This window comes from Apteryx rowi, unplaced genomic scaffold, assembly GCF_003343035.1.
Source record: "Apteryx rowi isolate R43461 unplaced genomic scaffold, aptRow1 scaffold_407, whole genome shotgun sequence".
Classification (NCBI taxonomy): domain Eukaryota; kingdom Metazoa; phylum Chordata; class Aves; order Apterygiformes; family Apterygidae; genus Apteryx; species Apteryx rowi.
The window spans coordinates 477,580-496,188 of NW_020450598.1; the positions used below are offsets into that span (position 1 = coordinate 477,580).

Here is an 18,609-nt window from a genome sequence, read left to right on the forward strand (position 1 = left end):
AAAAAAAAAGCATAACACATCAAGGAGGAAAGTTTGATCAAAAATGGAAAAAACAGTTAAGGTGGAGAAAAAAGGTCACTAGTAAAATATTTTAATATTCACAATTCTTGGAAGGCCATTAGCATCTTACCTTCTCCACAGTCTTTGATGGTTTTTGAGATGCCTCATAATCTTTCTTTGTTTCTAGGATTCTTTTTACAAGCCCACCTGGTAAAAAAACAGCACATTTTTCAGCACTGGCTGGCACTGAAATATTGTTCTAAACATTCAGACAACAAAATCAAAATCCAACCGCTTAAATTTCTTTCAGTTTTTAGAGCAACATTAACTGCATTCTATTATGCATCTATATTATTAAGATACAAGCTACTTATTATATGATCTATTTTCTCCTATAAATCAAACTGTACCAAACAGTATAGTTAACTGAATGGCTTTTGGTATAGAGATAGACTTGGGAGCTATAGTAACACAAAGGCTTTTCCTTTGCACTCCTCTTTTGGAAGAATTCAAAAATTGCACATGAGAAACAGGATCATCTGAACTCTGCACTCTCTTCCTTTACTTGAAATTTTTGGTTGCAGGGACATATCTGAGAAATACATCTGCCTAAATCACATCCAGTGTGACCATAACAGATTGAAGCCTCTGAATCAGAGATTTGAGGTCACAAACAAGCATAAATATTGTTGAGAACAGGTCCATCAGTTTTTCTGGAAGCTCTTCTACAACTTGCCTTGATCAGCCAATCCCATCTCATATCTCAGAGCTGACAAGCTGTACCTCACACAACAAGAAAAATAAATTTAATGGTTTTATGCAGCATTTTAAATCCTGCTGACATTAGAAAACATGTACTCAACATCAGTTGTAAATCCTGCTGCTCAGACAAGTAGGACTGCTTTGCTAAATAATTTCTATTTTTTTGTTGCAAAAGTTGGAAGTTCCTGCCCTGAGGTTGTATCTTGCTACTTTATTCAGCATTTTTTCAATGCTCAACACTTGGTTTAAACTTGTGGGAGTTTTTTATATTAAAAAAAGCAAACAAAAAAGCAAACATACCATGCTTTTCATCCTCAGCCAGCTGCACTTCTGGTTCCTACACACACATATGAAGAGAGCTTTAGTTGCAAAAGGTTGGCATTGCTTTAATATACAAGTTCTCAAAAATATTCAACTAGAAACTATCTAAACAAATAAGTAATAGACAACAAACTGTGAAAAAAGGTGCTACAACTTGCAACATTAACAGACCTTTTCCATCTCTGGCATTTCTGGCAGTGGCAGTGCTGCCTCCACCACAAACTGGTCATCGTCGTCATCAGAATTTTGGTGGTCTGTGATCAAATTTGAGACTGTTTTACCACTACTATTCCTGAAAGACACACAGTGAACATGAAACCCTATTTACGATCTGTCCACAAACCCAAAACAGAAAAGACAGCAGTTCCCTCTCTCCATCCCCCAAAAAGCAGCACCCACCAAGAGCATACCAAATTCCGTCATTTCCAGTCACAGCCCAGCTCTGAAAATAGCCGTCCTGCTCCCACAAAAGGACATATATTTTCCTTCCGTTTTAGCACTCAGCACTTATCAGAGATCACCCTTAAACCATTTTGGCAGGATTTTCAAATGGCTGTTTCAGCCTTTTTGGAGCATATAACATGCATTGCACGCAATCATGCAATCTTTTCTAGCAGTAGTTTGGATTATCATTCTAAGGCTTTTATGTTTCAGAGTTCACAATGGCAGGAAGGTTAAATCTTATTTTTGAACTCCCAGAAGTCACAACTAACTGTAACTTTTAGACAATGCACCGTATTTGCAGAAACAATAAAACCAGTAAAGCAGGCGTGAATTTTCCAGTCTGAATTAATGAGCAGGGAGGTGAGCTATCCTAATACTGTTCAGCAGCAGGTACCACACAGAAGATCTGAAAATACCATGGCATGAGAGCTAGAATTATATGCTCTGTATCTCTTGCACCTGTCCTTACCTTTCTGGAAGTAAGGCCTCTGTGCTTTCTTGATGTTTTATTCGCGGTGGTGCTGGTCTTGCGCTGCCAGGACGCGGAATTCGTCTGCAATAAATGAAGAGACCTTTTCACATGTACTGTAAAATGAAGCCTCGCATGTCGTCCAATGGAACAGATACACACATATGAACTGAGCAACTAGGCCAATGCATATAAACAACACTGAAAACATCCCAGTGTATAATCTAACAACAATACTCGCTTTTGTAGTAAAAGTATAAGAAAATCTAGAAAATGTGTCATAAATGAAAAGATTATGATTCCATTTTGATTTGTCTCACTAAAAAATAACCTGGATTCAGTACAATTATTTAGCACTAACAACAAGTTTAACATTAACAACACACACTGCAACGTAAAAGAAAAAATTTGATTTTCATAAGTGATGCTCCTGATTCAATTACACAAGCCTTTGCTGGACAAAGAAAAAGTAAACCTGAACTTGAAAGGCAAGCTCAACTTAACCATAACAGCACACTTAAACACATGTATATGAGGCAATGTTCCTCTCATTATTTCAGTCTCCACGTGTACTTCTTATTTTCATAAGATTGCATCAAAGCACTTTGTGGATCAAGAAAATAAGTCAGAAACATTTAACAATTTAAAGTTTTCTTTATAAAAGGAAATGAAAGTGAATAAAGTAAACCATACATGGGATAATATTTATTTTTTGGTATCATGAGCAGAAACATATTGCTCCAGCTTTGTCATTTTCAAATGGACTGTTTTCTTCCTCCAGATGCGTCATAATTTGATTCAGACAGAACAAAGGACAGGAACAAACCTTTGGATAACCTGAGGTGGAAGATCATTAGGTACTTTGCCATTTTCAGGTGCTGCAGGCTTTTCAGAAGTCATGTTCTCTGCTTCTCCTTCTATTAAGTGAAAGAAACATGTAATTTGGCTTCGCTGTCAATTTAGTAAGAAAAGTTATATTTGCCTTACCACAGTATTTGAAATCTTACCGGCACTATACTTGAATATGGGCTAACGAAATGCATCACATGACAAACTTTTTCATTAGAAATAAATTTCTATAAGCTTATACACAATTTTAATATCTTGTCAACTTTCAATTTTCAAAAATCTCAGAGTATTCACAATTCAAAAATGCTTCGAAAGCATTCAAGCTTTCTTCATTTTTTATTTTCTTTCTTAATATTGTGAAATTCTCTAATCTGTAAAAATGACGTCACCATCTCACTCAATTCTTTCAAAGTTATAAGGGGACATTTGCAATATTTGAAGCTGCTCATTACACAAAAATCAGAAAAAGAAGATGCTAATTAAAGACTATACTCTCTACACTGCATTTTTTTTCCTATTTTTTTCTAAACTATGATTCTAGGATTATTGCTTGTTTTGTAATCCCTCCATAGTTGCAATCTCAGTAGGGTTGACCCCATTTCCTATTTAAATCAGATGGAACCAGTTTATCTTCTCCTTCCCAGATGGTAAATTTCTCACCAAGTTACACTGACTGGTCCAGTACAGTAATCAAATGAACCCATACCTTCCAAGCTCAGTTTAGATCATTTTCTATAATGGCAGAGAGAAAGAACAAATGACATCCTTGCCTTGACAATCTAACTGCATAGGATTGCAAGACATCATTTCCCATTTTCTGCTTTTGTATTTCCACAAATGATTCTGGTAGGTAAAAGGCATTCAGTATTTTTGGATTCCATTTACAGAATTTGCCTTGATGAATAATCTCCTACTAAGTACTTCTTCCATGCAACGCCACACACAGAAAAGACTTTTCTTCTAACACAAGTTTCTTCCATTCCAGTGTTCCTACACTCTGAAATCTTCAAAGAATGGCACCATCAAAAGAAAAAAGGCTGAGTCAGCTGGGCTCTTACCTGCCTACATTTAGGTAAAGAAGCATAAATATCCATTTCATCATAGTCTAATGTATTTCACTTTCCTAAGGGGTTTCTCTGTATTGTCTGAACAGTCATTTCATTGGTAGGTCCTCCTCATTTAAAACTACTGAATAGTATAGTAAGTTTAAAGGAACTCATGTTTATAGCATCTACTAAATCTGCATACAGTCCACTGTAGAATAATGGAAAATACATAACTATATTTCACAGAATCACAGAATGGTTGACATTGGAAGGGATCCCTGGAGATCATCTAGTCCAACCCCCCTGCTTAAGCAAAGTCACCCAAAGCAGGTTGCCCAGGACCCTGTCCAGATGGCTTTTGAAAACCTCCAAGGATGGAGACTCCACAACCTCTATGGGCAACCTGTTCCAGTGCTCCGTTACCCTCACAGTAAAAAGGTTTCTCCTTATGTTAARRCAGAGCTTCCTGTRTTTCAAGCTTGTGCTTGTTGCCTCTCRTCTTATTGCTGGGCACCACCAAAAAGACTTTGGCTCTGTCTTCTTTATACCCTCTCTTTAGAYRCTTATACATGTTGATAATACTCCCCCCTCAGTCCTCTCTACTCCAGTCTGAAGAGATCCAGCTCTCTCTCAGCYTTTCCTCATACAACAGATGCTCCAGGCCCTTAATCATCTTAGCAGCCCTTCGCTGGACTCGCTCCAGTAGCTCCATATCTCTCTTATACTGGGGAGTCCAGAATTGGACACAGCACTCCAGATGCAGACTCACCAGAGCTGAGTAGAGGGGGATGATCACCTTCCTTGACCTGCTGGCAATGCTCTTCCTGATGCAACCCAGGATACCATTGGCCTTCTTGGCCACAAGGCCACATTGCTGCCTCATGGTCAACTTGTTGTCCACCAGGACCCCCAGGTCCTTCTCTGCAGAGCTGCCTTCCAGCAGGTCAGCCCCCAGCCTGTGCTGGGGCATAGAGTTATTTCTCTCTAGGGGCAGGACTCGACACTTGCCTTTGCTGAACTTCAGGAGGTTCCTCTCTGCCTATTTCTCCAACCTGTCAAGGTCCCTTTGAATGGCAGCACAGCCCTCTGGAGATCATCCAGAGTGGAGTGTATCAGCCACTCGTCCCAGTTTTGTATCATCAGCAAACTTGCTGAGGGTGTACTCTGTTCCTTCATCCCGGTCATTGACGAAGAAGTTGAACAAGACTGGACCCAGGACTGACCCCTGGGGGACACCGCTAGCTACAGGCCTCCAACTAGACTCTGTGCCACTGAGCACAACTCTCTGAGCTCTGCCATTCAGCCAGTTCTCAATCCACCTCACTGTCCACTCATCTAGCCCACACTTCCTGAGCTTGTCTATGAGGATGTTATGGGAGACAGTGTCAAAAGCCTTGCTGAAGGCAAGGTAGACAACATCCACTGCTCTCCCCTCATCTACCCAGGCAGTCATTCCATCAGAGAAGGCTATCAGATTGGTTAAGCATGATTTCCCCTTGGTGAAGCCATGCTGACTACTCCTGATCACCTTCTTATCCTTCACATGCTTGGAGATGGTGTCCAGGATGAGCTGTTCCATCACCTTTCCAGGGATCGAGGTGAGGCCAACTGGTCTGTAGTTCCCAGGGCCTTCCTTCTTGCCCTTTCTGAAGACTGGAGTGACATTTGCTTTCTTCCAGTTCTCAGGCACCTCTCCTGATCTCCATGACCTTTCAAAGATGATCAAGAGTGGCTGAGCAATGACATCAGCCAGCTCCCTCAGCACTCATGGGTGCATCCCATCAGGGCCTTTTCTGTATCTTTTGTCACCAGGGCCCCTGCTACATTCAGTAGCGGGCCCACATTCTCCCTAGTCTTCCTTTTGTTGCTGATGTATTTAAGGAAGTCCTCCTTGCGGTCCTTGACATCCCTTGCCAGATTAAACTCCAAATGGGCCTTGGCCTTCCTAGTCCCATCCCTGCATACTCAGATGATCTCCCTATATTCCTCCCAAGTGGCCTGTCCCTGCTTCTACCTTCTGGACACTTCCTTCTTCTGTTTGAGTTTTGCCAGGAGATCCTTGTTCATCCAGGCAGGTCTCCTGATCCCTTTGCTCAACTTCTTGCTCATTGGGATGTACCATTCTTGAGCTTGAAGGAGGTGATCCTTGAATATTAACCAGCTCTCTTGGACCCCTCTTCCTTCTAGGGCCCTATCCCATGGGATTCTCCCAAGAAGGTCCCTGAAGAGGCCAAAGTTTGCTCTCTTCAAGTCCAGGGTTGTGATCCTACTTTTTGCCTTGCTTCCTCCTCGCAGGATCCTGAACCATCTCAATGACCATCTCATAGTCACTGCAGCCAAGGCTGCCCCCAGTCTTCACATCTCCAGTCAGCCCTTCCTTGTTTGTTAGTACAAGGTCCAGCATTTGTGTCAGAAAGTTATCATCAATGCTCTCCAGAAACCACCTGAATTGTTTGTGCCTTGCTGTGTTGTTCCTCCAGGAGATATCAGAGTGGTTCAAGTTCCCCATGAGAACCAGGGCCTGTGATCATGAGGCTACTTTCAGCTGTCTGTAGAAGGCCTCATCTACCTCCTCTTCCTGATCAGGTGGCCACACTCTGCAAACACCCACAACAGTATCACCCATGTTAATGGCATGCCCCTTAATCCTTATCCATAAGCTCTTGATTCACTCGTCATCCACCCCTATGCAGAGCTCAATACATTCCAATTGCTCTCTCACATAAAGAACGACTAGCCCTCCTCGCCCTCCTGGCCTGTCCTTCCTAAAGAGCTTGTAACCATTCATTGCAGCATTCCAGTCATGCGAGCTCTCCCACCATGTCTCTGTAATAGCAATGAGATCATAGCCCTGTGACTGCACACAGATCTCTAATTCCTCCTGTTTATTCCCCATGCTACATGCACTTGTGTACAGGCACTTCAGAGAGGTATCTGAACATTCTGATTTACCATAAGGGGTGCAAAGAGGTTTCCCCATAGTCTTGTCTTGTAGGTACTTCCTTAGCTGCATGCACTTGCTGGAGGAACCCCTACTTGAGCCCTGTTTTGCTGACTGCATGGTCTCTATAACTCTCCCCTTCCTCCATCTTTCCTAGTTTAAAGACCTCCTTACTAGGTTGGATAGCCTGTTGGCAACATGCATGTGCCATGTTTAGTGAGGTGGATCCCATCTCTCCCAGTCAGTTGTCGATCTTCAAACAGGGTCCCATGGTCATAGAAACCTAAACCCTGTTGCCAACACCAGCTGCGCAGCCAGTTGTTTACTTGCAGTAAACATCTATTCCTCCTCCTATCCTTTCCCCTCACTAGCAGGATCGAGGAGAAAATGACCTGGGCCCCCACACTCCTGACCACGGTCCCCAGAGCTCTGTAATCCCATTTGATACTTTCCAAGTTGCCCTTGGCAGTATCGTTGGTGCCCATGTGGAAGAGCAGCAGGGGGTAACAGCTGAAGGGGTGGGCAAGCTTTGGCAGTCTTTCCATGACATCTCGGATCCAAGCCCCCGGCAGGCAGCAAACCATTCTAGACAAGAGGGTGATTGGCAGATAGGTGCATAAGTTTAAGTTTGCAACCATAATGTTTTCCCTCAGTCTTACTGATACGGGAACAACAACTGTGCATCAACCGGTCCAAGAAATGGAAGGGTCCATATGTTAGGATGCCAGGCCTGAGCCAAAAGCCGTGTTCTGTTGCTGTACCGGCAGCTTCCTATGCTTCTCTGGGTAATTCATTAACATTCCTAACTAATGGATAAGAAAGGGATTTTAATGTTCTCATTTCATACAAACTGTGAAAGGTATGTTATCAGGTGATAGAGATTACAACAGTACAGGGAAATTAAAAGCAGACTTTTGTTCCCTAATAAAATATTTGATTTTGCATAAAGACTCTGCTTGGTATCTACACATGCAATTTAAGAGCTGAGACAGTCCACTGGTGACCCTGGAGATCCAGATTAAACGAGACTGAAGTAAGAACTCTTCAGCAGCCTTAACTCAGACAGCCTTGGTGAGATGAGTGAGCATGTACAGGATTTGTTCTTTTTTTTAATGTGTTTCATTCAGTCTATTAATGGTACAGCATTACTTCTCATACTGCAAAGCTGTCACTAATCTTTGACATGCCAGATTTCTGCAGCTTTGTGGGAAGCACGTGCACAGTCTTCTCTTGCCTCTGTACACACCCAATTCCCAGGAAAACATACCTGCAAGAATCACCATTTTTGCTTTCAGAGAAACAGGTACCACTAAGCAAGGAGAGCAGACTGCTAAAGGAATTTAGCTTTTGAAGCAGTATGAACCATACTCAAGGTCTCAGCTGACTTTTTGCTCTCACAGTGTCTCAATATGCGTCACACTTCCACATAACAACTGCTCACAAGAGGGAAAGTCAGCAATTGCAAAGAATCCTTCAAACATTAAATCACTCTGCATTAAAAATCTCTCTCTCTAAAACCTCATTTCCTTGGTTCATCTCAGCTCTAGAGCACCAGTGGAGACAGGCAGTGATGATATCACAGCACAATGCCGTGACACTTGCACGAAGCAAAGAGCGAGCAGCTTCATGGACCTAATATACTTCAGATTTCCAGGACATTTCCAGATTCACTGTCTGTAACTGGCCTAATTACCCAGCTCATGCTATTTGGGGAAAAGTTTTGTGGATCAGTTTTAATATGAACAGAAGCAACCAATGCAACAAGTAACAGAAGGAGAGAAATAATATCTTGTACTGACATTAAGAAAACAGAAAAAGGAAGTTTTATTAAACTGGCTCTTGCAATAACTACCTGTAATATTTTGCAGGAAGCTCCCCACGGATCTGCTCATTTTCAAGTTAAAACCCATAAACGCTCGTAAACTATTACTTTTTTTTTTTTTTTTTGAAAAGCACTTAACCCAAGTACAAAGCATTTTCATAGATGGCTTTTTGGTATTCTTTTAAATAAAAACTGCTTGAATAAAGTCTACCCAACAAATTACATTTTGTTACAGTTTAAAAGTTCTTTACTACATAGCATAAAGAAAAGAAAAAAAGCACTAAACTACAGAAGTGCCTTATTTACTAAAAAGCACTATCTTTTCTAATAGAAGTTTTCAAATATCATTGATATGCGCTGTGCTGGTCTTTGTCAATATAAACTTTACAGCACCTGAATCACTGGCTGAGTCACCTGGAAATAACAAATACATTGATTTTTCAGAGAAGCAGTTATATAAATTCTTATTAAAAAAAATTTGACCAACTTAGACATGAAGCACAACAAGAATTACAGCTAACTTATTACCTGGGAACTACTACTGGGACTGGGAGAACAGAGACAAACACATTAGGGAGCCTTTCCAACAAACTTACGCTTCAGTGCTCAAGACATTAAAATTCTAGTAATTAAGTAGAACACACTAATCATAAATGAAGCATTTTAAAAAAGTGAAAAGACAGTAGATGATCAAAATGGTTTGCTTGATGATAGAGTATCTGAGTAGATATTCCTGAAGGGATCGAATGAGATGTGTAAAAAGGTACAACAGATGTTTTGAGAGGCAAAGCCATGCYGTTCTACTTTGAACTACTAAAGCACAGGGACTGCTCTCTCTTCAAGGAGAATTTAGGCAGTCCACCAGTAAATAAAAGTCCAGAGGAAATTCAGAAGCAGATCACAGAATGTATTCCCCCCTTCCCCCCCCCCTTTTTTTTTTGAGTAGTCACAAGTACCCCATAATCCCTTGAAAGCATTGTAAAAGAACTAGCTTTAGTTCCTCTCTTACTAGCTTACTCCAAAAGCACAACTGCTGTGGAAAGACACCAACTGTGATTTGCAAGAGGTTCCCGAGGCAATTTCGACATCCAGTTTTCATTTAATTCCACTAGAGTTAGCTGGAGTATAAATCTAATGCCAAATGGACTTTAAGCACGAGTCCAAATGGTAAAGCTACTTAAGGCAAACAAAACAATGCCTAAGCGTCTGCAATGACTGAGATCCTAGGATACTTCAAAGGGAACTGACAAACTAAACAGAGTCTCAGTAGTTTCTTAAACATTTCAGCTAGCATAAACTGGCACTGCCACCAAAAAAGCAATCCTGCCTTCTCGCTTTCCCTTCCCTCGTGCTAGCACATGCATTCACGCACTGCTTAAGGGAACTTGACTGGGAAGACTTGGTTTAAGATACTCTTCTCCAAGCCTCTGCTCCAAGTTGATAGAAAAGATGTCCATACTTTATAAATTTGCTAATTCCCTGCAGATGAGTGGTAAGTGGCTGTGATAGCTTAACTGAATGAGTGACAATATCCTAGGGTTATTTTAAGATAAACTTAGAAACAAAGCAGGCAATACTCCTCCCAAGGAAGTGCACCTCGACATAATTACCTAAATAGAAAGAAAATAACAGCACCAGCAAAACCCCACACAACAGCTCTTTTTAGAATTTATCAATTTATAGAAAAGCTAACACTCATCAACTTCTGAAAAAGCCTCATGAAGAGCTATACTTCATACAGTGACTGTGAAACAGAACTGTTTCTCCCTCCTTGGCACAGTGGTCAAATGCAGGGACGCACTGAATTGCACGCATATAGAAGAAAGGGGAATCTAAGTAACTTCAGGGATGTATTAGCTCACTCTTATGAGCAAAGACCTCAGGCTAAAACACCCTCTTACTGGAAAGCTTTAAGCATATACTTTTTATTTAAGAGGCACTGCCATGAACTAGCCAGTGAGGATTCCTAACACAGAACACTGAAACAGAATAAGTGATATTCTGTCAAATCTTCAATTTAGTTATAAAAATATGGCATAATGAAAAGGATTAAAGCCTCGCTTTCTCTGCTCGGAAACAGAATATATGACTGAAGTGCACTGCAGAAATAATATCACATAGGATCCTGGCAAATAAGTTTGTTTTAAATACATTGTTTACTGGCTGAAATATAAATGATTTTTCTTTCAGAATCTTTCAAAGACACAAGAAAGCTGCAGGAAGAGACAGGAGCCCACTGAATTATGCTGATTACTCCTAAATATGCATTTGACTTAGCTATCTGCAATGACTGTTACCAACTTTCTAGATTCATTTTAAATTCCAACTGTGAAAGCACTTAAAGGTGTGAGTGACGATTGCATTTATGTAAGAACTTACAGAAAATTAAGGTTTACTAACGCATTAATGCATTGGGGTTTTATACCACCTGAGAATCCAGTCCCAAATCAATAGTGAACCTCTGTGTGTTCCTCTTATGTACATTCAGATTAGAAATAAAGGAATATAAAATTGTATTCCATTACAGATACATTCCAATAGACAAGACAGGTCCAAAAGGTTAAAATGAATTGGCCTGGAAGTTCTCCCAGCTATACAGAGTCATACAAATGCCTTGGCCAACTGTCTACATATCATTAGATTAATACAGCTATCGGGCCCTAAAGGCCACAGGTGGACTGGGAAGCCTTTGACCTCCCATACACCTGGCATCAGCTCTCCTAACTAGGTCAAGTATCTGGATCTGGAGAAAACAAAAATGCAGCTTTTTGCATAAACTTCAGTTCTTCTTTTATTTCGGCTCTACTACTCCATGTATAATGTAGCTGGATACACATACTTCATTAACAATGTATATCTCAGGAACCATAAACAACTTCAAAAAAAATGGAGAATTAAGAATGCAGAGATGGAATTTGCCTCCATACTCTTGTAAAATACAAACACTAAGTGGGACTCACAAATACTTGAACAAAAAGGCAACCTGCAATGATGCAATTCTTGCAGAGAACAAGTCCTCAAGAGATTCAGTTGCAGCAGGCTTGCATTTTCCCTGGGGCAGTGTAACCACTGGCCTCTTTTGATCAGGATAAGGAGAGAAGAATGTAAGAGTAACCGTTTTATCAGGGAACCAGGGAAGTACATTTTTCAAACCAGGACATTAACTGCAAGATATGATTAAAACACAGGGAAAGCAACTGGATTAAGTGTTAATCACCCTCCTTAAATCATTCAGCTGCATGGATTCAAGTTAAACTGAGGCACTCAGGTTTTTTCTTCTTACCTTTCTGTTTTACTTGAAGTGCTGGTTCTGCTTTCTCTTGCAGTTTAGCAGCATTGTCCTCTGAAATCTTATCTGCCAAGCTATTAGTTTCCACTGTTCCTATAACAAAACAGTTTATAATCAAATGAAACCAAAGATACAGTAAAAATTTGGAATAAAAAACATGCTAAATACATGTTACTCTTACTATTTAAGGGCTATCCTAGTTTAATTAAACAACCTTGAGTGCAAATAAATAACTTCCAATGTTTACAAAGACTTTTTACATGACCACTCACTGAACTCCTTAAGTTACTGAAAACTAAAGCCAACTTCTTCAATTCAGAAGCAGTTTACAGATGTCATTGATTAGCCTGATAGCGGGTGAAACAATACAGTATTTAGCTAATAAGGTCTAAGTAATTTTGTAACATTGTTTGTATACTATTTAGAACACATAATGCATATCAGTTTGTTTCAAAAGCATTCCCTTTCCTTGCATTTCCTGTTAAAGCCATCAGGAACTCTCAAGCAAGTAAAGCTTCTTTCCAATATCTGAACTCCACAGCTTCATAATAATGTCATAGAAGTGCCTGGTCCACAACTGTTGTTCACTTTGGACATTAACAGTTGTGGGGTTTTTTATGCAAAAATAAAAGACCAACCATTTCAGACCGTTCCATCTACCAATTATCTTTAACTATCCAAGATACAATAGGACAATGGTGACAGAAGCAAGGTAACACACACTGGAAGGACAAAACTTAAGTATTCAAGTATGCTGCTGATTTCTAAAAAACACATACTCAGGCAGTGGGGGGGGAGAAAAAAAAAAATCACAAAACAGTTTTGAGAGTGCAGAAAAGGATTTACTAGACAGAAGCCTGGCTAATGCATGGGGTAAAACATGCAGCACTTTCGAAAACAGTGATGAGATTACTGTATGCAGTATAAAACTGAGGTTTTGGGGACGTACAGAAGATCAATATCAGTGGATCTATTCATCCACCAGGCCATGGCAAGCATCCATAAAACTACATGGTCTACTGCAGCAGAAATGCTGAGTTCTACTAGTTTAGAAGATTAACACACATAGTAGAAGAAAGTCAATCAGCACTTTTATTTAATGAGGGGCCAATTACTAAAACCAAAACAAGCATTTACAGATTCAGCACCAACCTATACAACTGTGCTTCAAATTACCCATAGGTTCTGGAGCTTAGCAGAAAACCCAAACTGACCATGGAAAGCAAAACACCTTACTCCATTAGAAAGGAAGGTTTTCATTCAGAAACTAATTAAACAGTACAATATATTTAAAAAATTATTGAGGCCTCCATTGGTCAAGATACTGCTGCATCACTGCACAACAGCTACTGGCAGTAAGGGTACTGGCTACCGGAGGTAGGGTATTGGCTAAAAAGATAACCAACATGATTTCAAATAGCAATCCATACATTATCTTCTGACAACATTCATATCCAGACAACCAGACTGGACTCAAACCTGACATGGTAAGCATTGCTTTCCTTACCTGGCTCCTGTACCGTAGAGGTTGACTCAGATCTCGCTTTCTGTAGACTAACTATTTGCTCAAGAGCACTACATGCACTTTTGTTAGTATCTGTGCTTCCTAACATAAAATAATTTATAAGTGAGGCATGCACGATAGACAGTAGAGGTGTACAATAAAACATCTCAGAATTAGCCACTGCACTCCAACATGCTTATCGGTTGCTCACTTTGTCATAACACATTAGTTCTTTTAGCCAGCATTTCAAAGCAAAGGCTCAGTTTGCCTCCCTACTGGGTAAACAAGATAACACGAAGAAACCTGTATATATATATTGTGGAGTGCAAACCAAGGGGTTTTCTCTGCATTTGAAAAATAGGTTTATTATGAATTTTGCTGGTTTTCACCTCATCCTACTCTGTGACATTACCTCCTCATTACTTTACAAAACTGGCTTTTGATATATTCACATGCGGCATGCGCATTTCTGGGCAATTTCCTTCCAGCACACACACACATAGCGAGCATTACCTCTGCAGAAAAAGAGCTAACTATTTTAAGAGGCACAATATTCAGTGTCTTAAAGGAAAGCTGTTCAGATCTCAATTAAGGCAACTGTGTTAAAGAAATAATAATCTAAAACACACTGAATTTATAAATCAAATTTTTGCTGCAATACCACTAGAAATTTGTTCTTAATACAGTGATGAGCAAATGCTGGTTTAACCTGTTTTAATTACCATGATAGCAAATATATTTATTTTTGCTTTACTAATCCTCCATTCTCCACTTCAGTTTTGTATATACAATAGGTGAACTGGCATTCACAGGGTTAGTCATGACACTAACCTCTTTCTGTTCTCCTGTTATGCATTTATTTATCTCAATTTAATATTGGAAAGCATAAAAAGCTCTGCTCATCATCAATAGTAATTACAGAGAACAAATGTTCAACAGGCATCAGCACAGCTCCAAAAGGTTTTTTAAGTCTGGACTATTTACTGGAGCACCTATGAGCATTACTTATCTATCACAGCTCCACTACGTTAGAACAAAAAGAGGGCCAATGTTCCTAAGCATTTATCATTTAGGTAAACGGAAACTTGAGCATGCTGGCCTGCTGCATCGTGAAAAGAGGAGTATTTCAAAACATTTACCTTAAAGCCAAAACACAGGATAAATGGCAAACCGTATTTCACTAATCGGAACAACTGGATACTGATTTTAAAGAAGGGATGGTCCTATAAGACGTGGCACATCTGGTCACTTTAGTGCCACTTTAGCCCATAAAACAAAGAGTCAATTCTTGCAGAAAAATTATGAGATCAGCTAAGGATCTCTGTGTAGTGAAAAAAGACTATATTTAACAGAATTCAGATGGTATTTTTCAGCTACAAAATTATTAAAACCTCACAGCACATAAGTACATTAGATGTGATGTAAAGTTTTCAATAAGCACCAACTTGAATTAGGCTCTTAAGCCAACAGGCCTTCCTATCCCAAGTGTCAGATTTTTTTAAGGTATTTCAGGTGCCTAAACATCTTTTAAAATTTTTCCCAAATTCTTCTGAAAATGGGGCTGTTGATTGTTATGAAAATGTCACCTGAGCTCTGATGTAACTTCAGCATTTCACCTCAGACACATGGAAATCAAATAAAACACACATCCAAAAGCCAAAAAAAAAGATGCTTGGAAAGACACACGGCAACACATAAATTAAAATAGTAGTGATGATGGCAGACTAAGCGTATGAAGATCCTCACGCTTCATTAGTCTAAGCAATATCAGTCTTTAGCCAGAATTAGTAGTTTCAACAGGCATCAACTCACAGGTGTTATTGTATCTTCTGCACTGAGATGTTAAACTGATTTATGTACGACTTCTTCATTTTAGTTTAGAAGTAAAGTATCAGCTCTCAAGGAACAAAACCATTAAGGGAAAACTTGAATCATAGTAAATAATCAGGTGGTGGAAYTAAAAGTAGAGAAAAATAGGCACTTACTCAAATGCAGAAATGACAGTTACACTGTCATTATATGAGCTCTGGTTAGCAGCTGGTTTTATTCCTTACCTATGTGTCCATCTAGGCTCTCCTTGTCTTTCTTAAACAAAGGGCTAGACTTCTTTTCGGGTGAATGGCTAGCTGTACTAAGTTTAGATTCCTTTCCTCCTGATGTGAAAGTTGCAGGACAAGTATTAGGGATATTCTGAAGAGAGCCTAGTTTCCAATTAGTATGGAAATACAATACTTAGTACACTTATGAACAGAAGTTGGTTACTTAATCAATCAACTGCAATGAAGCACCTTAAAAGATAAAATAATTTATGTATTTGCAAAGCATGGCACAACTGTTTACTGGAATCAGCTAAAACCATCTCAAGTCTATTACCTTCACTTAAATCTTGTCCAAAAAGATGAAGAGAATTGACTAATAAAGCTACACAGCAGATGAGAAGGGATGTTATTGATGATTGCACCATATGTTAAATAGCTTCAGTCAACAAAGACTCAGAAGAAGCTATCATCCAAAGGCTAGTAAATGGCCTGTAATCACTACAATTACGTTTGTATCAATCCACTACCTAATGGGCAAGTAGAGACATCACAGATCTATTATCACAACTGACAGTCTTGACAGACTTCGCACAGAAGCGAGGACAAAATGATCATAGAGCTACCTCCAGACCACTGGCATGATTCGTGCAAGCGGGTTTCAGTCTAGAGACCTAGCACTGCGCACACTGATCAGAAAGGTGATCACCACACCGCTACCAGGAGCAACTCTTGGACAGCACAAAGAAAATGGCCTTTCACAGCTTCTCATTTCCTTCTCATACGTCCTAGATAACAAATGTCTGGCCTGCCTTCCCCGGATGGTCAGCAGGAATGTCACAAGGCTTGGTTCCCTTAACACCTGGTTAAGCTACTGTGGAAGATGATATGAGATAAGAATTCAGTACTGATGATACCCAGATCACCCTCTCTATTCTAACACAAATCACAAGGTCCTAGTCAGACACCAACCCAGGTAAAATACGGTTGACTGCAGCTGTGATGCCAGACACTGGAAAAAGTCAAAGATCTATAAACACATGCCACCATTCCAGTACTCAGAGGGATCTTCGCTAATCATCAAATGGTCTGCAAGCCAGCAGTGTTGGTTACCACCTTATTTTGATCTGTTCTGAAGCCTGCACCTGGAGCACTGCAAACATAAATGGTTTAACGTTCTGTTTATCAGATCAATATTCATCAAATCTCAGGTAACATGCTTTTTCTTCCCCCCCCCACCCCCAAGGAATACAATCTTTTCATTTTTAAATCCAAAATTTCTGAAAACTAAACACAAGGACTTCAGATACTTGAGAAAGGATTGAATATGCTCTCTTCAGAAAATGTGTGTTGCCCAATTCCTCCTAAGTTCCTAGCTGTATGATTTATACCTACAGCAGAGCAAGTTTTGCCTCACTGATGTGTTTAATCTTTATAAAACAATCTTATACAAGGTATGTTAAGTCTTACTAAAAAAGTGCTGAATATTACTCTGCACTAAGCATTTCACAAATTTTTAATTTGATTTCATGTAAAGATAACATGCAATATTTTAGCAACAAGTACATACTGTTCACTTATGCTTAGTAATGAAACAGAAATGAAACACAGATTAAGCATCACTCACAGTTTTGCAAAGCATATTCTTCTAATCTTGTTAGATTATAGAGCAACAAGACAGTTTGGGGGAAAATGACAGAAAAAAAAWAWATATATATATTTGTAGACCAACCAAAATACCATTCTGAGAGAACGCAATATCGAAGTCTCAAGAGCAGACTAAATTTGTAGTTGGAACTGTTCACACAGAATGTAAGCACACTGAACTGAGTAACACCCTCCACATAACAAATCTATGCAGAAGAACTGGCTACTGGATTCATAAATGCAGGCTGTGTGCAYTGAATAAGCATAGAAAATAATAAACAAGTATATTTAAGTATTTATGCTATTCCTATTCAATAACCCTCTGGCAAATTTAATAGAAAGAATATCCTCCTTCTAGTTACCTTCTCCTCCAGGTTTGGTGCGCTGCCTTGATCCTTTGGTTGAAGGCTGCCTTGATACTCCTGTAGGACTTTCATTCTTAAAAGCAAAAACAAACACCCCCCCCACACACAGACACAGTTTTAAATTATATATATATTTACACACATCCATTTTATATATGTGTGTGTGTACAAGTGTACATGTGTGTGTGCATGTACATATACACACACATGCATACATTCATTTACAAAATTGAGCCATGCACATAGGAATAAAAATATGTAAGGTCTATTTTCTCAGAAAAGTCAGCGGACTTAACCAGGAGCAGCAAGTCACTCAAAGGAATAAGATGCCTAGAATTACCTTAATGTTTTGGCAAAATTGTCTATTTGTAACAGATACACAGTTCCTCTTTGATCTTCTAGGAAGTCTTTTTAAACTTGATTCCAAAATAGAAGTAAAGAGGTGACGACTGAAAAACAGTGCCACCAGACTTGTCTGGCCTTCTACTCAAATGGCAACTTCCCTGGACAAAGGCCCTGGACAAACTAAGCAAATGGGTCCTGCCAGAAAGACCAGCGAACAAGCAATGGATCACCTGAAGGAGGACTTTATAAAATGATGAGAAGGTTCAGCTATTTTTCCAGAAAAAGGGACTGTGAATGCATAAAAGGAGGGTTTTGTCAGCACCTGGTACAAAAAGAACAAGAACAGTTTGAACATGTAAAAGACTGAACTGGAGGAAAATTGAAGACACTTATGAGGACTCTGACATAAGTCCAAAAGTAACTCAAAGAGGCCAGGAAATAAAAGCAAGCAAGCATTATTGTGTTTTCTCTGGGTATAGCTTGCACTGCCTGAAGTACAGAATAGCTGACTGGCAATACAGTCTGTAAAGGCTCTACATTACATACTTCAGTGGTCCCATGTCCTTGGAAAGGAGCAGCTTATACCAGCAGGTCCTTTAAACCAGGCTTAAACCAGCTTAAACCAGGCTGGAGGTTGAGAAAAAGATGGGCATAAGCAACAGCAAATCGAGAGAGGAGATCACACTGGTCCCAGATGAGGCCACCTGGACTGTAAGGTCCACTGTGTGTGAAAGGATACCTGAGCCTATGTTCAGGTAGTGCTAGAGAG

The 18,609-nt window shown here is 39.7% G+C and overlaps 1 protein-coding gene across 5 annotated transcripts in view; it reads right to left on the reverse strand.

The window, feature by feature from the left end:
• TRAF3IP1 (TRAF3 interacting protein 1) overlaps window positions 1–18,609 on the reverse strand; it is a 51,003-nt gene that overhangs the window by 16,648 nt on the left and 15,746 nt on the right. For all 5 annotated transcript variants that reach the window (XM_026075608.1, XM_026075606.1, XM_026075607.1 and 2 more), the window contains 7 exons: window positions 17,493–17,568; window positions 11,938–12,036; window positions 2,823–2,913; window positions 1,997–2,080; window positions 1,255–1,375; window positions 1,063–1,099; window positions 131–207 (listed from right to left, as the gene is read on the reverse strand). In XM_026075608.1, the coding sequence (XP_025931393.1) occupies window positions 131–207; window positions 1,063–1,099; window positions 1,255–1,375; window positions 1,997–2,080; window positions 2,823–2,913; window positions 11,938–12,036; window positions 17,493–17,568 (585 nt within the window). The remainder of the gene's footprint in view (window positions 1–130; window positions 208–1,062; window positions 1,100–1,254; window positions 1,376–1,996; window positions 2,081–2,822; window positions 2,914–11,937; window positions 12,037–17,492; window positions 17,569–18,609) is intronic.